This window comes from Dicentrarchus labrax, unplaced genomic scaffold (genome assembly GCF_905237075.1).
Source record: "Dicentrarchus labrax unplaced genomic scaffold, dlabrax2021, whole genome shotgun sequence".
Classification (NCBI taxonomy): Eukaryota; Metazoa; Chordata; class Actinopteri; family Moronidae; genus Dicentrarchus; species Dicentrarchus labrax.
In genome coordinates this window covers 19,033,644-19,054,300 of record NW_026136722.1, presented here as the reverse complement: position 1 = coordinate 19,054,300, position 20,657 = coordinate 19,033,644, and the positions used below count along the sequence as shown (strand labels likewise).

Here is a 20,657-nt window from a genome sequence, read left to right as displayed (position 1 = left end):
AGGTGTAAAGGCAGAAAAGAAAAAAGTCCCTGACTCGACTCCAAAACGCACCTTCAAAATAAAAGCCTTTAGTACAATGACATTAAACTGAATATCTTTGTTTTATGGACAAAATGAGACATTTAGGAAACGATGATCAACATTTTATGGACCAAATGAATCAATGAATCAAGAAAAAGATCATTAATCGCAGCCCTAATGAACAAGAAGAGTTATGTCTGTTAATGAATCATTTAGAGTTCATTCATTGATACATTGATACATATATTGATGATCATTTCTTGCTAATCTTCATGTTTTTTTTGTATAAACTTTATTTAAACACCGGGTTGAACAGGGTCTAATTAGTTCCGGTCTCAGGTGACTTGCTGACCTCTGCAGGTGATCAGTGGAAGGACTCACAGGTGTAACTGATAACGGCTGCAACCCATTCGGTTCTGTAGCTAAATGGAACGGAGCCATGTTGATGTTCTCGCCCACAGCTGAACCTGCTGCTGTGAGGAACAGAGGAACCTCACCTGGAAGCTCCCAGTCTCTCTCTGCAGACACTCCCTCAGTCTTACCTCACTTCCATCCCCCACTCCTGCCGTTGCCCTGACAACCGTGACGTCACAGCCACTCCCTGTCCACAGGTAACTTTCACTTTGTGAGCTCGTCGTGTCGCAGCTTCTTCTTCTGTCCATGTGAAGGTTAGTAAGAGACACTTTTCACTGTTTGTTCATCTTGTTAGTTTAGTTCAGTAGAAAGAGCAGAAAACTCTACTAACAGTCAACTGAGAACCAACATGGAGGAAGAGTTTCCTCCATCTTACTGTCAGTGTGTCACTGTTCAAAGTAATCAGAGTACTCACTGACAGTACTCAGAGTACTCACTGTATGATTTCTGTCTGTCTTTATGAGCTCACCTTATCAATGTAGTTGAAGTATGTAAAGTGAAAGTAGTCAGTGTACAGAATGGCCTCTGTCAGTGTTGTATTATTATATTAGTGGATGATTATTATTGATGCATTAACATGTAATCACTACTTTAATGTTGGAGTTGCTGCAGGTGGAGCCAATATGAACTACTTCAAATACTTTTGGCTGCTTCAATGTAAAATAATGAACTCTATTTTATAAACTGATCCCATGTTTGAAAAGTAAGCAGGAAGTAAAGCTGTCAGATAAATGCAGCTCCATGAGGCCATCTAGTGGACTGATAGTAGAAGTAGAGCAGCTGATGGCAGCTTTCTGCTCTCATTCTTCCTCAACACTGACCAATGAGAACAAGCAGCATCTCCTCTGGCCAATAACTAACCACTATTGATCCATGTATTGATTAGTTTGCAATGTGTGACAGTGATGAGAAAAGGCCATCAGTAGTTCCCAGAGTTCACAGTCATGTTTTCTAACTGCTTCTTTAGTCTGAGCAACAGTCCAACAAGACAAAGGGATTCAACTGACACTGAGAGGAAACAGAGAGAAGCAGCCAATCAGTGGAGAAGCAGCTGATAGTTTTACAGGAGAAATGATGTAAATCAGTGGTTTCCAACCTGAGGGTCGGGACCCCCACTAGTGGTCACCAAAGCTTCATGGGGGGTCTGTAGGTCGGCCTGTATCTCAGCATCTGGTTCACTTCTGTGAAGAAAAGTCAATGTAAAGTAAACTGTCTAATAGATCGATGACAGATAATGAAGATGAATAGATCAGGGACAAGAAAACAGTGAATTTGTCCAAAAAGAAGCATATTAAGTATTTATGATTGTTAAAAATGATAAAAGATACATAACACAGACAAACTGTATAAAAAGTTCCCTAAACAGGAAATAATCTGCTCAGAATTCATCAGAATGAGTTCAATATTTGGGTTGATTGTACAGTTTTGGATATAATATGAAATATGTATAAAGTATGTCCCTCAGTCAGGGGTCGTCAGTTTACTCAGTGATAGAAAAAGGTTGGGAACCACTGATGTAAAGGATGAATGAGTGATGATGAGTTCTCAGTGCTGATCAGTGATTGGACTGATGCTTTCAGCTCTGCTCTCAGTGTTTCCTCTACAGATGAAGGTAGAAAGTCTCTGGGAGCTGATGTGGATGTGAATTCAGCAGCAGCTGCCAAGGTAACAGGATTGATTTTGGATTATTGGACTAGCTGCCACTGCATGCTCTGACTGGATATAGTAGACTTGGAAAAAGAGCAACATTTCAACTGTTGAGGAGCTTTTCAAAGTCAGTCAAATAGAAGTGAAACAGCAACATGAAGTGTATTCCTCTAGTCTTCAACCAACCCCACAGACTAAAGAGCATTGTGAATGTCATTTCTTAGATACTGCAGCTCAAAGTGCCAACAACATTTCTACTCTGCCATGGAAACTGTCAGATGAGTGGATTTAGTATTGAGCTGAATGAGCCGTTTCCTCCAATCAGAGCTGTGTGTGTTTGTCATGTGACTGAGAGGAATGATGGGAAATAATGTGTGATCTCTCCCAACAGGTTGCTGTGTCTGTGTGAAGGTGTGGGCTCTGTTATGGATCAGTGTGAGGACAGAGAGGAGGGGGTCCCTCCCTCTAAAAAACAAAAGTGTGGGGAACATGACACAAGGACCAAAGCTCAGAGGTGAGATGAGGATCTCTAACTGTCCATGACTCTTCTCCATGTCACAAAGGCTTTGATTCTCCATTTGAAACAAAGACATTTATCTGAGCTATAGTACGTAGTTGTCAGTATTCAAACAGGGCTGGACAATCTGATCTCAAATCAGTATCAGGAGAAACATTCAGCTTCATAATGAGAAATGTAACAGTAACATGTGTTTGAATCAATCAGAGCAGATTTCCTTCCTCATGTTGCTCACTGCTGATGTTTGTCCTGATTCATTCCAGTCTGACCAGTTCCACATTCTGCTCTTCTGGACTGGACTGGGAGCTGATTGCTCGCTGGTTAGATGTTGTAGCTGCTCTCACTTTAATTATATGGAATTCAGACAGTGTGTTGAAGTGTGTGACATCAGTAAATTGTGTTCAGTAACACGTCCATAATGTCAGTAACTGAAGACATTGTTCTTATTGTCCAGCCCTGTATTCAAACATTTCAAATTATACATCATTTCACAAAGTCTTTGATTCAGTGAGAATGTTTCTGAATATGTGAGCTTTAATGAATTTCTTTCTATCAGGATCCATCAGAGACCAGACTGTCCTGAACCTGAACCCAGCTGTGTGTCCATCAAGAGTGATGACTCAAAGGTTCTTCCTATAAACTTCAAAGATGGCCGCCACTCTGTTGATCAAAGGTGAGGATTTCAAACTGATGGTGAAAATAAAATGATGTGTTTTTATCAGACTGTCAGTTGTGAGATCTCTTTTTTTGAATGTTTTAAAATGTCTTTTAATGGACGGTGATGGTTTGTGTCAATTTACAACAGCCTCAGTTTCACAGTGAACAAATAGTTGCAGCAGTTTATAGAAACTCACTGCTTTGACACCTCGTCTGTTCCTCTTTTTATCCTATTTGGACCGATATGGTCAATCCACTCCATAATTTCCCCACCTATACTGCACACTGCACTGAATACAGCTTTAAATACACAGTGAAACATGTCTAAATCAAACACTGACTTTATAGAAATCCTAACCAAGAACTCCCTGGGTACAAATACACTGTGTACAGTCGGTGTATTCAGTCACTGGCAGGTTCTGTCTCAGTGTGTTGTGGGTGCAGTGCAGAACTGATCCTGTTTTTCTATCAGGAGGAAAAAACCTGAACCCAGCTGTGTGTCCATGAAGAGTGATCTCTCTATGGATCTTCCTTTAGAGTTCAAAGATGGCCGCCACTCTGTTGATCAAAGGTGAGGATTTCAGACGGATGATGAAATAAAAAAATAAAATGATGTCTTTTTATCAGACTCTCAGTTATGAGATCTCCAGTTTTTCAACCTTTACTGACTCAGATGAAGTTCTCTGAGCACTCTTTCAGCAGCAGCTGCCTCACACTTACACAGTCAAACACATTCACACTGGGAGCTGCCCAGTACAACCAGTCTGATACAAGCAGACACTGAGCAGCTCCACTGGAGCAGCTGGAGGCTCTAGGTGCCTTGCTCCAGGGCACTTCAGCAGTGTACAGTGAGGGAGGGAGAGCTATATGGAGGGGTTGGTGAGAGCTGTTGGGACTGAACCAAACTGAGCTGTTGATTCTCAGTGGGATCAGCAGGACTAGTAAACCTTTACCACTACAGGGAGTCATCAGATTCACTGTTCACATCCAAATATCACTTCATGGACCTTTACCTTGTGTTTGTCTCTGTGTGGACAGACATAATGTGAGCTCATTCTTCATGATTCCTCCACAGAGTGGACCAGGAGAGCTCAGAGGTTCCCAGTGGTCAGTCTGCCCAGCAGCATCAAACACACCTGGACTCCATATTTATGGTCTGTACATGGACAACAACTACTTTTACATCTATTGTGTTCACAATAATCTCCATGCTGCACTTTTTAGACCAGTGGATTGTCAGTCTGTCCAACATGGATCTGATGTTTGCTTCCATGATTTGACTTTGATTGAGTCATTCATATAATATTCTGTTCCAGCTGCTGGAGGACAACATTGTCACTTTTGTGAAGAACGAGCTGAAGAAGATCCAGAAGGTTCGGAGTTCAGATTACCCAGAATGCTTAGAGAGTCAGAGGGAGGATGAGGAGGTGTTGGATGGTGAGGATGAAGAGCAGAGGAGGAGCATCAGAGAGGCATTTCTGAAGATCACACTGCTCTTCCTGAGGAGAATGAAGCAGGAGGAGCTGGCTGACTGTCTGCAGAGCAGTAAGAGGATTTCTCTAAAGATTGAACTCGCTGGATAAATGAGACATTTACTGATGTCTCAACAGATGGACCAAAATATATTCTCATACTCGTTCTTTAAAGCCAAAATTGGTCACAACTCACAAATTAAAATGCATACCAATGCCATGATAATTGATTTTATTAAAAATAAAAACAAATTTTTTTTTTATTTAAATATACAAATAGAGACCACTCCTTTTCTTCTGGCTGATGTGTTGCTAACTTCTGTTTCAGTAGTTTCTAAATGTAAATGTTCTCTTTCAAACCTCACTCGGTGAGGAAGAACAAAATAGATATTTTCTATCTGAGCTGAAAATGTTTCTGCTTTAGGGGAATGAAATTGTCATATTTTGTTTATCAATCACTTAATGATCATATTTTCTGTCTTCATTAAGAACATCTCGTTGGAGTTTGTCAGCGTGAACTTAAATCTAACCTGAAGAAGAAGTTCCAGTGTGTGTTTGAGGGGATTGCTAAAGCAGGAAACCCAACCCTTCTGAACCAGATCTACACAGAGCTCTACATCACAGAGGGAGGGACTGCAGAGGTCAATGATGAACATGAGGTCAGACAGATTGAAACAGCATCCAGGAAACCAAACAGACCAGAAACAACAATCAGACAAGAAGACATCTTTAAACCCTCACCTGGAAGAGATGAACCAATCAGAACAGTGATGACAAAGGGAGTGGCTGGCATCGGGAAAACAGTCTTAACACAGAAGTTCACTCTGGACTGGGCTGAAGACAAAGCCAACCAGGACCTACAGTTCACATTTCCATTCACTTTCAGAGAGCTGAATGTGCTGAAAGAGAAAAAGTACAGCTTGGTGGAACTTGTTCATCACTTCTTTACTGAAACCAAAGAAGCAGGAATCTGCAGGTTTGAAGAGTTCCGGGTTGTGTTCATCTTTGACGGTCTGGATGAGTGTCGACTTCCTCTGGACTTCCACAACACTGAGATCCTGACTGATGTTACAGAGTCCACCTCAGTGGATGTGCTGCTGACAAACCTCATCAGGGGGAACCTGCTTCCCTCTGCTCGCCTCTGGATAACCACACGACCTGCAGCAGCCAATCAGATTCCTCCTGAGTGTGTTGACATGGTGACAGAGGTCAGAGGGTTCACTGACCCACAGAAGGAGGAGTACTTCAGGAAGAGATTCAGAGATGAAGAGCAGGCCAACAGAATCATCTCCCACATCAAAACATCACGAAGCGTCCACATCATGTGCCACATCCCAGTCTTCTGCTGGATCACTGCTACAGTTCTGGAGGATGTGTTGAAGACCAGAAAGAGAGGAGAGCTGCCCAAGACCCTGACTGAGATGTACATCCACTTCCTGGTGGTTCAGTCCAAACTGAAGAATATCAAGTATGATGGAGGAGCTGAGACAGATCCACACTGGAGTCCAAACAGCAGGAAGATGATCGAGTCTCTGGGAAAACTGGCTTTTGAGCAGCTGCAGAAAGGCAACCTGATCTTCTATGAATCAGACCTGACAGAGTGTGGCATCGATATCAGAGCAGCCTCAGTGTACTCAGGAGTGTTCACACAGATCTTTAAAGAGGAGAGTGGACTGTACCAGGACAAGGTCTTCTGCTTCGTCCATCTGAGTGTTCAGGAGTTTCTGGCTGCTCTTCATGTCCATCTGACATTCATCATCTCTGGAGTCAATCTGCTGGCAGAACAACAAACAACACCCAGGTCTAAAGTCTTCAAAGACAAACGTAAACTAAAATATTTCCACCAGAGTGCTGTGGACAAGGCCTTAGAGAGTCAACAAGGACACCTGGACTTGTTTCTCCGCTTCCTCCTTGGTCTTTCACTGCCGACCAATCAGAATCTCCTACAAGGTCTGCTGACACAGACAGGAAGTAGCTCACAGACCAATCAGGAAACAGTCCAGTACATCAAGAAGAAGATCGAAGAGACTCCCTCTGCAGAGAGAAGCATCAATCTGTTCCACTGTCTGAATGAACTGAATGATCGTTCTCTAGTGGAGGAGATCCAACAGTCCCTGAGTTCAGGAAGTCTCTCCACAGATAAACTGTCTCCTGCTCAGTGGTCAGCTCTGGGCTTCATCTTACTGTCATCAGAAAAAGATCTGGAAGTGTTTGACCTGAAGAAATACTCTGCTTCAGAGGAGGCTCTTCTGAGGCTGCTGCCAGTGGTCAAAGCGTCCAACAAAGCTCTGTAAGTACAGAAATAGTTGGATTTCTGTATTATCACTTAAATACTCTGCTATCTTTTCCACTTATTCCACTAATCCACCGATTATTAAGACATTATATATCACTAACATTGGGAGCTCCTCACTAGCTGATATAATTTTTACAGAACTAATTTAAAGTGTTATTGGTTTTGGCTGAGTTATAAAGTGCTGGTCACAAATGTTATTTTTCTTATTGTTGATCATTGTCTCTACAGACTGGGTGGATGTAGCCTCTCAGAGAGAATCTGTGAACCTCTTTCTTCAGTTCTCAGCTCCCAGTCTTCTAGTCTGAGAGAGCTGGACCTGAGTAACAACAACCTGCAGGATTCAGGACTGAAGCTGCTTTCTGTTGGACTGGAGAGTCCACACTGTAAACTGGAAACTCTCAGGTCAGAATTTGTCAACCTGTTCAACAGATAACCACTTTAAACCTGAATTATGTTGATGGATATAATTGTAATCTTTCTAACATTGCTTTAAAACATTGTTTTGTTTATTTAGTTTGAGTTTCTTTCCTTGAACATGTTTATTATGTAATGTGTTGTTTTGTGTGTTTGCAGGCTGTCAGGCTGTCTGATCACAGAGGAAGGCTGTGCTTCTCTGGCATCAGCTCTGAACTCCAACTCCTCCCATCTGAGAGAGCTGGACCTGAGTGACAACAACCTGCAGGATTCAGGACTGAAGCTGCTTTCTGTTGGACTGGAGAGTCCACACTGTAAACTGGAAACTCTCAGGTCAGAATTTGTCAACTGATAACAACTTTAAACCTGAATTATGTTTATGGATATAATTGTAATCTTTCTAAAGTTGCTTTAAAACAGCGGTCCCCAACCTTTTTTGCGCCACAGACCGGTTTCACGTAAGACAATATTTTCACGGACCGGCCTTCAAGGTGTAGACGATAAATACGACGAAATAAAATCATACGACCAGCATAAAAACAAATATAAAGTGCATACAAATACAACTCACCATTACCCTGAATTAGTGGGAGCCCTGAGCTTGTTTCTCCGCAACGAGCTGGTCCAATCTACAGGTAATGGGAGACAATGACACCCAAAGTGTGTTCCTTATGTACAGTCTATTCAGTGATTTTGTTTTAGCCGCTGTCACTGCAGAAACAACGCGCTTCACAAAGATAGGATGTTGGAAAGGGAAACAGGGTTTTCAGTGCTTTTGTAGCGATCTCAGGACGTCTCAGACGTTTGTTTTTTACTCTTTTTTTGCTAGCTTAAAGGCTTAACTGGGGTAACTGTCCTGTGACCGAGACGAGCGTCTTGACCTGTGTCAAGAGGCACAGACGTACAGACGGATGTAATTGGGAGAGAATCCGGTCATTTTTCAAAATAAAATATCTTTCAGACTCTGATCATCAATAAGATATTTATTTATTTATTTTTCTGTGCCGCCCGGTACTAAATGACCCACGGCCCGGTACTGGTCCGCGGACTGGTGGTTGGGGACCGCTGCTTTAAAACATTGTTTTGTTTATTTAGTTTGAGTCTCTTTCCTTGAACACGTTCATGTAATGTGTTGTTTTGTGTGTTTGCAGACTGTCAGGCTGTCTGATTACAGAGGAAGGTTGTTCTTCTCTGGTCTCAGCTCTGAGCTCCAACCCCTCCCATCTGAGAGAGCTGGACCTGAGTGACAACAACCTGCAGGATTCAGGACTGAAGCTGCTTTCTGTTGGACTGGAGAGTCCACACTGGAAACTGGAAACTCTCAGGTCAGAATTTGTCAACCTGTTCAACTGATAACCACTTTAAACCTGAATTATGTTGATGGATATAATTGTAATCTTTCTAACAGTGCTTTATACGGAAGCCAAGAACAGCCATGGATTTTTCTTGTGATAACGACTTATTAATTTGTTATCTCGATATAACTAATTAATTCATAATGTGTTCGTCTTGATTTCAACCTACAAGAGCTGCCACGAACGGCTTCCAGTCAAGTAAACAAACTAACTTAAAGTGTAACTTACCGGTCAGCTACAGCTACAGCCAGTGGCTCCTGAGGTTGAAATAACAAATTAATTATTTTGTTATCTCGACATAACAAAGATCGTTTTCTCGTTATAACGAATTAATTAATAATGTGTTCGTCTTGACTTCAAACTAATACGCTGCCACGAACGGCTTCCGTAACTTTGTGGCAGCGCATTAGTATGAAGTCAAGACAAACACATTATGAATTAATTTGTTATCACGAGAAAACGATCTTTGTTATGTCACAATAACGAATTAATAAGTCGTTATCACAAGATAACAGTGCATAAAAATAAAAAAAAATCCATGGCCGTTCTCGGCTTCCGTAGCTTTAAAACATTGTTTTGTTTATTTAGTTTGAGTCTCTTTCCTTGAACATGTTTATTATGTAATGTGTTGTTTTGTGTGTTTGCAGACTGTCAGGTTGTCTGATCACAGAGGAAGGCTGTGCTGCTCTGGTCTCAGCTCTGAGCTCCAACCCCTCCCATCTGAGAGAGCTGGACCTGAGCTACAATCATCCAGGAGACTCAGCAACAAAGCTGTCTGCTGGGCTGGAGGATCCACACTGGAGACTGGACACTCTCAGGTATGAGGCGGATCACGGCCGCAGGTTTATGGGCTCATATCATAAATAGTTCGGGATATTTTGATGAATGTCATCTGCCATCAGTCTTTTAGTCCAGAAAAACTAAAGGCGTTTTGCCTAATGGCTTATAATAATGATGAAGCTTGGTAACTGAAGGCTCTGGCTCCTGTTCTACATTTAGAGACTATAGTTACCACAAGTAGCCCAGCATTCAGAGAACGTAGTGTTCTAGTGGGGTAATAGGGTACTATGAGCTCTTTAAGATATGAAGGGGCCTGACCATGAAGAGCTTTGTAGGTGAGGAGGAGGATTTTAAATTCTCTTCTAAATTTTACAGGGAGCCAATGCAGAGAAGCTAGTAGAGGAGAGATGTGATCTCTTTTTCTAGTTCCTCAGTACTCGTGCTGCAGCGTTGTGAATGAATTAATTTCATCGGGCTTGATCGATAGATATAACTGTGTATCATCTGCATAACAGTGAAAGTTAATGGAGTGATTCCTAATAATGTTGCCTAAAGGGAATCATATATAAAGTAAATAATATTGGTCCAAGTACAGAACCATGTGGAACTCCATGACTAACTGTAGTATTTATTGAAGATTCATCGTTAACATGTACAAACTGCGAACGATCTGATAAATATGACTTAAACCAGCTTAGGCGGTTCCTTTAATGTCAATTTGATGCTCAAGTCTCTGTAAAAGAATATCATGGTCAATGGTGTCAAATGCAGCACTAAGATCTAATAATACAAGTACAGAGACAAGTCTATTGTCAGAAGCAATCAGAAGGTATTAACTTTAACCAGAGCTGTCTCTGTGCTGTGATGAACTCTAAATCGAAAATCCTCAAATAAGCTGTTGCTATGTAGAAAGTCACACAACTCTTTGGCGACTACTTTCTCCAGAATCTTAGAGAGGAAGGGGAGGTTAGAAATCGGTCTATAGTTGGCTAAAACCCCTGGGTAAAGAGTGGACTTTTTAAGAAGGGGTTTAATTACAGCTACTTTAAAGGACTGTGGTACATATCCTGATAATAAAGAGAGATTAATCATATCCAGTAAAGAAGTGCCAATTAAGGGAACAACTTCTTTAAGCAGCCTAGTTGGGATCGGGTCCAACAGACAGGTTGATGGCTTCGATGTAGAAATTATTGAAGTTAACTGATGAAGATCGATAACAGAAAAACAGTCTAAATATATATTTGACTTTTTATTAATTAAAGTTCCTGAACTTGGAGAGCCAGTGATACCTGTTGAGGGCATTTGGTTATTAATTTTGTCTCTAATAGTAATAATTTTATTATAAAAGAAGCTCACAAAGTCGTTGCTACTAAAGGTTATGGGGACATGAATAATAATAATAATACTGAATAATAAGCTCCTCTGGCATTACGGAGGGCCTTTCTATAGGGTTTAAGATTATCTTGCCAAATCAAGCGATATTCTAATAATTTAGAAGAGCACCATTTCCTTTCAGATTTCCTTGTTTTTTGCTTTAACTGGCGGGTTTGGTGGTTATACCACGGTGCTAGTCTCCTATGTTTTAATAATTTCCTTTTTATAGGAGCGATAGAGTCTAATGTTGATCATAGTGAGCCTGCAGCACTATTAACAAGATTATCAATTTGGGAGGGACTAAAGTTATTATAGGACTGTGTTAAATTCAGACATTGAATTAAACACTGAGGGAATCTCCTCCTTAAATTTAGCTACAGCACTGTCAGATAGACATCTGCTGTAGGAAGTTTTGCCTAATGGCTTATAATCTAATTATTAGATTATAAAGTACAGCAGATTATTTATTATTATTTATTATTATTAGATTCTAATAATATGAATTCAGAAGTTATTAAATAATAGTCAGATTTTATGGGAAGACTATTAAATGTTCAATATCAATGCCATATGATAGAACGAGGTCAAGAGTGTGATTAAAACAATGAGTTGGTTTATTTACACTCTGACAGAAGCCAATTGAGTCTATTAATGATATAAATGCGTTACTAAGGCTGTCATTGTTAACATCCACATGAATATTAAAATCACCTACAATAATTACTTTATCTGATTTAAGGACTAAACTTGATAAAAACTCTGAAAATTCAGATATAAAATCAGAGTACGGTCCAGGAGCGCGGTACACTATAACAAATAGAACTGACTGCAGTGTTTTCCAGGTCGGGTAAGAAAGACTAAGAACAAGGCTTTCAAATGAATTATAATTTAGTTTAGGTTTAGGGTCCATTAAAACGCTCGAATCATATATGGCTGCTACTCCACCTCCTCGGCCTGTGCCTCGAGGAATGTGAGTATTAATATGACTGGGGGGTGGATTCATTTAGGCTAACATACTCCTCGTGGGACAACCAGGTCTCAGTAAGACAGTAAATCAATATCATAATCTGATATTAATTCATTGACTAGAACAGCTTTAGAGGACAGAGACATGATCACACGGCCAGTTTGAGCTCTAATCTGTTCACAGTGTGAACTAGTTAGCAAAGCACAGACTCTTAAAGTGACAGTACAGGTATTAACACTTCAGTTCAAATATACTGTTCAAATGTACAAAACATGTTCTAAACTTCATCAAACTCAGATTCTTGGATATTTGTCAGGACTTTGTTTCAAACAAAGAAAATAAAGATATACTTTCAACCTGGTTACATTAGACACAACTACTTTATAAACTGAACCCCAAGTGGACAAAGAAATCAGTTGATGCAGGTTTAATCATTTCATTTACTGACTGACTGGTAGAGGAAACTGAGTCTGAACTTTATGATGATCATCAATATAATACTGATAATAATAATATATCATCAATAAGTGAACATAATGAGCTGTAGCCATCGGCCAATCAGAAGAAGCTCCACTGAACTGAAAGACTATCAGCTGATTAATAATAAGTGCTCCATGTGAAGATGTAAGTCCATTTGTAGAGAATAAGCTCTGTGTATGAGAGCGATGTAATGTCCATGTTTCCATGCTGCTCTGACCCCCCCTCCTCCTTTCAGGGTGGAGCCTGCTGGAGTCCGATGGTTGAGACCAGGTCTGAGGAAGTGTAAGTGTGAAAACAAAGCAGCACACATTCAACCATCTTCACACTGTGACATCACTCATTCACAGCTCTGATGTCATCATCAAAGTGTCAATCAATGATCAGATGATAGATCAATAACTGCAGCTGTATTGTGTCTTGTTCTCTCCATCAGATTCCTGTGAACTCACAGTCGACACAAACACAGTACACAGAAACATCAAACTGTCTGACAACAGCAGGAAGATGACATATGTGAAGGAGGATCAGTCATATCCTGTTCATCCAGACAGATTTGACTTCTATCCTCAGCTGCTGTGTAGAAATGGTCTGACTGGTCGCTGTTACTGGGAGGTCGAGTGGAGTGGATGGGTTTATATATCAGTGAGTTACAGAGGAATCAGGAGGAGAGGAAACAGTGAAGACTGTTTGTTTGGATGGACTGATCAGTCCTGGAGTCTGCAGTGTTCTTATAATGGTTACTGTGTCTATCACAATAAGAGAAAAACATCCTCCTCCTCCTCCTCCTCCTCCTCCTCCTCCTCCTCTGGTAGAGTAGCAGTGTATGTGGACTGTCCTGCTGGCACTCTGTCCTTCTACACAGTCTCCTCTGACACACTGATCCACCTCCACACCTTCAACACCACATTCACTGAACCTCTTTATCCTGGGTTCAGGTTCGGGTTCAGTCCTGGTTCCTCAGTGTCTCTGTGTCCTCTGTAGGAGGGAGAGAGAAACTGTCTCACTGCTGACCAGATAGTTCAGTCTGTACAGGATCACACACAGCTGATGTTAGTTAGTACCAACCTGATGTGTTTACTGTAATAGAGGAGGAAGAGGAGGCTGAAGGAAGAGAAGAGCAAAGGATGCTGGGATGAAGGGATCATGTGTGAGGGTAATGTGCAGCCTGCAGACGTAGAGATGAAAGAAATGATAGAAAGAATGAATCTTCTTCTATAACTCTGAAAAAAATGAACCTTTTTAGGATCAAATGTGGCTGCTTGTTTTTCATCAAGCACAGTTAGAGGGAAAGTGTTTTTATGACTCAAATATTAAAGTGTGAACAAATATTTGTTTCTGTGAAGAAAAAATGTGTTCAAATGTCAAACAAGAGTCTTTCAGGATCAGATTCAGCATCTGAGTAAAAATGTTTCCAAGGTGTAAAGAGTGGCTTTGATTGGAACTAAATTCATCATCTTCGGTCATCGTGGAACAAATGTACAAACTTTGATAAGTCAGGTTGAAATCAAAAGAAATCAGTTTTGGGATGATTCTAGATAATAAATGATGCTGGAAACCACATTTAAACACATGATGATTAAACAATCAACAGTCTCTGCATGGAAATGATGATAATTATCTTGTGCCTACGCGTTACTATCTCATAATATATATTTTAATCAGTATATAATAAGAACTTAAGAACTACTGTTCATATTGTGCACATGTGGTGCATTCACTATAAAACAATTTGTAATTTATCAAATTAAAAACAGCTTTCAAGCCCATTAAGCGACTGCCTGGTTGTAACATTGACCAAACCCCTTTCTGGGTGCCTTTTGTAGTCCACCTGGTAGAGCGTGTACCTAAAGTGGCCCGGGTTCGATTCCAGCCTGTGGCCCTAAATTTACTGTTACTCTTCAGCTGCACCTACCCAGTGCAGGCAACAAAAAGCCCCCAAATAATCTTAAAATAAACAGAAAAGAACTATTCTTGTGTTCCAGTCTTCCGTTGCTCGTATTCAGATTCTTCACCAGAGTACAAGTAGCAAAACCACAGTGTAAAATAAGATTATTAGATTATATATTATTTAATAAAAGGAACAATAAAGGCTTACTGCATCATTTTTAATCATTAAATTTACTTAAATTAGGTTATATAAATCAAAATACCCACCATGCAGTCGATATGGTCTCTGACAGTTATATTACACATTGATACATATATTGATTATTATTACTGATTAATTAACACTTGAGTATGAAAATATAAATAAACTGAGCCGTCAGTCCTCCGTCTGCTGGATTGCTCTGCTAACACTTCAGTATCTCTCAAACTGTCCACAGGATTTAAAGCTGCACATTAAAGGAAACAAAGACACACGGACATCCAAAGAAGATTTAATTTGTTGTTCTTTGAGTCATATTGCAGCACAACAAAAAGCATCAACCAGCTGTATCTGATGTTAGTGTGCGTGAGAGTGCGAACCAGAGCGCAGGAGAACGGGGACGCAGCGGAGGAAGGGTTACTACGGGGGTTCAAACTGGTGACGGAGGCACGCGTACATTTGTTCACTGGCCCTCCTGTTGCCCTTTGTCATAGCACCTCCTCTCGTCCTCTCTCTCTCTCCACCGCCTTGTGCTGGAAGCCCCTGCCGTGACCTCTCCGCGCCCCCCCTCCTCTGCTGTACAGGTTATTGGCCCCTCCCCTGCTCCTCGAGGAGCGCCCGTCCCAGTGGCAGTGTGCAGGCGCCGGAGCCCCCCCGCTGTGGGAGAAGGGTCGGTGAGGACCCCGTCTCCTCCCACGTTGGCCGCCTGCAGCGTCGACTGGCTGGTGGTCCGGAGGCCCCGGGGCCTCGTGTCGCTCTGCGTCTCTGCTCTCACACAGTTCTGCGTGTCCTTGCGTCTGCTGGCCGTGGTCGCCCTGAGCTTTGGCTCTTATTGGTCCCTCCGTGCAGTCTGAGGACAGAGACAGTTTGTCCAGGTGCTCCGTGACGGGGGCGGCTCTCCTGTGCTGGGGTCTGGACCGGCCCCCCCTCCGCTGCCCCCTCACCTGGTGCTGACGCCTCTGGCCCGGACCGCCTCTGCACTGCGACAGTCCGGGAACAAACCGGTCCCCCCTGACGCCGGGTTCATCGGAGGGGACGTTGGAAGCAGACGGCAGCGGGGGGGCAGGAGGGTCCTCTACGTCCAGGTTCCCGTTTTCTACAGACGGAGCCTGCAGGGAGTCAGCAAGCATCACTGTCAATGTTTATCTACTATATTATATATTACATATTATTATATTATATTATATATTATTACATTACATTATTACATTACATTACATTACATTACTATATTATATTATATTATATTATATTATATTATATTATATATCATTATATTACATTATTATATTACATTACATTATTATATTATATTATATTACATTATATTATATATTACGTTATATTATTATATTACATTATTATATTATATTATATAGGAACTGTGTTAATACTTGTTCAAACTGTCTCTGTTTTGGACAGTGATATAAAGTATGACAGAGATTAACAGAACATTTATATGTGATCACTTAAAGAAAGATTAATTATTGTAAATAATAAACTAACAATAACAAACCTTTAACTACATTAAAACATACCCTGATTAAACTAGCTCAGAAACTGTCCTGGAGTCAGTAGGATAAGAATAATAGAATAAAGGAATAACTATATAATAATAATATAATACAACATAAATGAAGAGTGTTCCCTCTCAGGTTCGATGTGCAGCCGTTGGATTCTCACCTCGTTGATGTGGATGAGGAAACGATTGGACTCCTCCTCCGGGTCGATGATCCCGCCTTTAGACCTCTGCCTCTCCAGAAGCTTCTGGAGTTCAAACCACTTCTGCTGGAACCGCGAACCGATCGCTGCTTCGTCGAGCTGAGGGAGGAAGACGAGGAGAGTTTCATTCAGTGAAACCTCCAGAACGGCTACAAACACCCCACCAGAGGGAGGCGGTTTACCTCGGGCAGCTGGGGCGCCGGGGAGGAGAGCAGCTGATCGGCGTCGTACGTTAGAGGCTCTCTGCACACCGGACACACCACAGACAGCTCCTAGAGGAAGAGTCAGCGGTTTAATTCCTCCTGAAGGAAAAAGACGCAGGAACATTTGTGTGACCGGCTCTGACCTGATAGTCCGTCCGGTCTCTGGTCTTGTCCTCCTCCAGCTCCTTCTCCCTCTGCCGGAGCTCGCTCTCAGAGTGGCGGACGTAGCGGCCGAGGCAGTGGCAGTGGAAGTAGTGGTAGCAGCTCGTCTTGGTGAACGTCTCGTCCTCCTGAAGAACACACAGTTACAGTTTAATCCTGCAGTCAGTGCTTGGTTTGTCCACAGGGGGGCAGCAGAACACACTGTTAAACACAACAGACACATTATCAACTCACAAATGAATCATGTTTTTATTTATTGCTGCGTCATGCAGACGACTGAGTGCGAGGGCTTACAACACTACACTGCCTCTGATGTTGAGAGGGAGCTTGTTCCACAGCGTTGGTTGTTTATAATGTTATAAACCATATCCAGAACTCATTACTGTCCACAGTTTAATCTCCTTTACAGCAGCTGAGCACGAAGCCAGTGAAACTTATCAAATCAGTCAGAGTACAAGGTTGCAGCGTTAATGTACTTCAGTCGTTAGTCACAGTTCATATGTGGATTCAGGACAAAGTCTGCTTCAATAAGATGAGCTTTGATTCAGTGGAAATCTCATATTTAACTATTAAATTCATGTAAACAAAAGATTTTGTGATTTTTATGCATTTTTTAAATAGACATCAACTTTATAAACCAATAAAAGTTTAGTTGATCTGTTTCCACCTCTAACAGAAAACACTCTGCTTTTCCATCAGCTGTCTATTTACTCATGCAGCAAACACAGAGCGACATTATCGTTCATCTGGAGTCGTGTTTGTGTCCACCCGATGAATGTATTCACTCATTTCAGGAGAAACAACTTGAGATGTAACATTTTGTCCTGAATTCTGAGAGCAGGATTAAAGAGTCTGAGTCAGTGGGACTCCTGAGAGAGACGGCTGAACGGGGAGAAAGAGAGAGGAAACGATGCTGAAGCGTTCAGAGGTTCGGACGGCGGCGGACGGAGACGACGTACCTTAAAGCCGTACAGGCAGATGACACAGTTTCCATGAGGGATGTTGCTTTCAGTCAGGATTTCTTTGGCTTTCTGGAGGAGGAAACAAACCAAGAGAACAGTTAGAAACCAGAGTTAAAGCTGATCAACAGTTTAATGTAGACTCAGTGGATAATCATTGATTCTCTTTAATGAAATACCTCAATGAGCTGATACAACACAGGTGAACCCAGACAGGACTGAGCCTCCAACTGAAGACACTTCTGGACACTAAGAGAAACACATGATTACAGGAGGTTACACTCTGTATTAAAGCAGCAGCAGTCTGATCGGCGCGGCGTCGGTTCGATACCTGCTCAGCTTGTCGTCGGAGAGACCTCGGGGGTTGTGAATGGAGATCGCCGGAGAAGACGACGGATACTGAGAACACAAAGCAGAGAGAGAGTCCAACGTTACTCAGTGTGAGAGAGAGAGAGAGGGAGTCAGCGGGGGAGAGGGTGGGAGGGAGCGTACCTGCTGATCGAGGGTCAAGGTCAGGGTGAGTCGGACAAACTGGGAGACGGAGTCCTCGGCTGTGGACGGGTACAGGACCAGACTCACCTCCCAGCCCCTGGAGGACACAGCACACGGGCAGCTTCAACAACAGCCGAGGACACACACACTGCACCAACCAGACTCCATTCAAAAATATGTGGATTTAACGCCTGTGTGTGTGTGTGTGTGTCTGTCTGTGTGTGTGTCTGTCTGTCTGTCTGTCTGTCTGTCTGTCTGTCTGTCTGTCTGTCTGTCTGTCTGTCTGTCGGGGTGTGTCGTCTGTCGGTCGTCTGTGTGTGTGTGTCGTCTGTCTGTGTTTCTTTAAGATCTTTAAGTACAACTGGTTGAGATATTGTGGAAACTCTGGGTCGATGTCGACGTTTAAAATAACAATATATTATATATATATATTTATTTGATGCTGATGATCATTTATTGTTATTTATTTGCTCTTTTGTGCAAATAAGTCTACAAAAATAAGCGTTTATCTTCTTATCTATCTCAAAATAATGACTGTGATACTTTAATTTAAAACATTATCTCCATAACTTTCTCATTATAACGACTCAGTTTCATCACATTGGCAGAAACGGGCTTCCGTACTTCGCAGAGATGTGTGTCAGGTTTGGGTCAAAGGTTCTGGGCTCTGTGGGTTCACCGGTTCTGGGTCGTACAGAGCTCTCACTGATGCTAATGAAGCTATATAATGTCAGCTGTTGTTGTTGTTGTTGTTGTTGTTGTTGTCTCACCCTTCCTCCTTCCGGTCGACCAGCAGCTCGTCCAGATAGATCGACTGCAGCACCTCGATCTCAGAGAGCACACTGCGGAGGAAACACACAGCCGTTAGGAGCCGTTAGGAGCCGGTAGGAGCCGTTAACAGCCGGTAGCAGCCGTTAACAGCCGTTAACAGCCGGTAGGAGCCGGTAGGAGCCGGTAGCAGCCGTTAGCGGCCGGTAGCAGCCGTTAGGAGCCGGTAGCAGCCGTTAGCGGCCGGTAGCAGCCGTTAGGAGCCGGTAGCAGCCGTTAGCGGCCGGTAGCAGCCGTTAGCGGCCGGTAGCAGCCGTTAGGAGCCGGTAGCAGCCGTTAACAGCCGGTAGCAGCCGTTAGCGGCCGTTAGCAGCCGTTAGCAGCCGTTGCTCGCTGATTAGCTCCATCGGGTGATATTTAATTCGCGGCACTGGGACGGTGAGCGGGTCCGTTGGCCGCGGACCGAACCCGCCCACTGTCATTGAATGTGTTGGAGGTTTTACGGTGTAAATAGGGAATCAAACTCACTCGCACTCGGCCGCCATGATGATGTTTCTGGGAGAGCTTCCTCTGGCGGATACCAACCGGCGCAGCTTTTCAAAACAAAAGCGTCGTTAGCTCGGTTCAGCACGCTGGAAGAAGATCACGTAAACGTGTCACACACTGACGTAGTTACGTCTGCTGTCGGCGTAACGTCGCTATTCCTGGAGGCAAAGGGCGTAACCGTGGTGATGCGTTTTATTTTGAATGTCGTCAGCGGAAGTCGCGTGCGATGAATGACCGCGACCCGTCATCGACCCCCAGCGGCCACAGCGCGTAACTGCACCCAATAATATCAATCAATCAATAATATCAATCAATAATAATAATAAATCAATAATATCAATCAATCAATCAATAAAAATATCAATCAATCAATAATAATATCAATCAATAATATCAATCAATAATAATATCAATCAATCAATAATAATATCAATCAATCAATAATATCAATCAATCAATAATAATATCAATCAATCAATCAATAATAATATCAATCAATCAATAATAATATCAATCAATAATATCAATCAATAATAATAATATCAATCAATCAATAATATCAATCAATAATAATAATATCAATCAATCAATAATAATATCAATCAATCAATAATATCAATCAATAATAATATCAATCAATCAATCAATAATAATATCAATCAATCAATAATATCAATCAATCAATAATATCAATCAATAATAATAATATCAATCAATCAATAATATCAATCAATAATAATAATATCAATCAATCAATAATAATATCAATCAATCAATAATATCAATCAATCAATAATAATAATAATAAAAGAAATCAATAATAAAAGAGAATAAAATAATTGTTTAATATATAATGTATAAATATAACAATGTACAGTTCACATATATATATAGATTATATTTATAAGTATTTATATTTATATATATCTTTAGAGAGACTGGGGTAAGATGAGACATTGTTCATATTTAGGATCACTACATCGAGGCAATCACAGTTTTGTCACTAACTAATATATCTGCATATATTCCAGGATGTTGTGAATCCCTTCAAACAAACAGAATCAGTGTAAATATAACTGTTACGATAATATAGCATGTCCATGGTCTCGTGGCTCAACTTACCCCCCACCCTCCTCCACCCCTCCCTCACCTCCACCCCTCCCTCACCTCCACCCCTCCCTCAATAAATCACTTCTTCACATTCATGTGTATTTTTATTTATTAAACACAATTCAACAGGTACAATGACTTTTTTTATTATTACTGAATATTACTGATAAACAGCTGTTTTGTAAAAAAACATTTTAACATGAGAATGCCTTAAA

At 41.6% G+C, this 20,657-nt stretch overlaps 2 protein-coding genes across 13 annotated transcripts; one reads left to right on the top strand and one right to left on the bottom strand.

Annotated features, from left to right (window-relative positions):
* The first annotated feature begins 626 nt into the window (after positions 1-626).
* LOC127356612 (NACHT, LRR and PYD domains-containing protein 3-like) lies at positions 627-13,987 on the top strand. Of its 12 annotated transcripts, none has more exons than XM_051388497.1 (14): positions 627-689; positions 2,028-2,100; positions 2,474-2,596; positions 3,156-3,272; positions 3,729-3,827; positions 4,332-4,410; positions 4,573-4,801; positions 5,218-7,018; positions 7,253-7,426; positions 7,598-7,771; positions 8,590-8,763; positions 9,441-9,611; positions 12,630-12,676; positions 12,828-13,987. In XM_051388497.1, exons 3-14 carry the CDS (start codon positions 2,508-2,510, stop codon positions 13,373-13,375), a joined length of 3,702 nt encoding a protein of 1,233 aa, XP_051244457.1. In that variant the 5' UTR covers positions 627-689; positions 2,028-2,100; positions 2,474-2,507; the 3' UTR covers positions 13,376-13,987. The 12 variants fall into 12 exon arrangements, with proteins under 12 accessions (XP_051244457.1, XP_051244459.1, XP_051244460.1 ...); XM_051388499.1 differs by having other exon boundaries at positions 2,471-2,596; XM_051388498.1 differs by having other exon boundaries at positions 657-689; positions 2,016-2,100.
* A 769-nt stretch (positions 13,988-14,756) lies between these two features.
* Positions 14,757-19,493, bottom strand: rnf25 (ring finger protein 25). The gene is made up of 10 exons (XM_051388605.1): positions 19,315-19,493; positions 18,789-18,860; positions 18,019-18,115; positions 17,858-17,925; positions 17,706-17,775; positions 17,527-17,598; positions 16,549-16,695; positions 16,385-16,474; positions 16,164-16,301; positions 14,757-15,589 (listed from the first exon to the last, which is right to left on the bottom strand). Exons 1-10 carry the CDS (start codon positions 19,329-19,331, stop codon positions 14,969-14,971), a joined length of 1,392 nt encoding a protein of 463 aa, XP_051244565.1. The 5' UTR covers positions 19,332-19,493; the 3' UTR covers positions 14,757-14,968.
* Between the last annotated feature and the right edge of the window lie 1,164 nt (positions 19,494-20,657).

Bases quoted from the DNA above. Each gene is read 5' to 3' on its own strand.
- rnf25 (XM_051388605.1), bottom strand. The intron at 18,116-18,788 runs GTGAGACAACAA...TGTGTCCTCCAG, and splicing joins GTCGACCGGAAGGAGGAAGG to GGGCTGGGAGGTGAGTCTGG. The intron at 16,475-16,548 runs GTCAGAGCCGGT...CTCTTCCTCTAG, and splicing joins GAGACCGGACGGACTATCAG to GAGCTGTCTGTGGTGTGTCC.
- LOC127356612 (XM_051388497.1), top strand. From the start codon at position 2,508: ATGGATCAGTGTGAGGACAGAGAGGAGGGGGTCCCTCCCTCTAAAAAA. The intron at 4,802-5,217 runs GTAAGAGGATTT...GTCTTCATTAAG, and splicing joins GGCTGACTGTCTGCAGAGCA to AACATCTCGTTGGAGTTTGT. The intron at 7,019-7,252 runs GTAAGTACAGAA...TTGTCTCTACAG, and splicing joins AAAGCGTCCAACAAAGCTCT to ACTGGGTGGATGTAGCCTCT.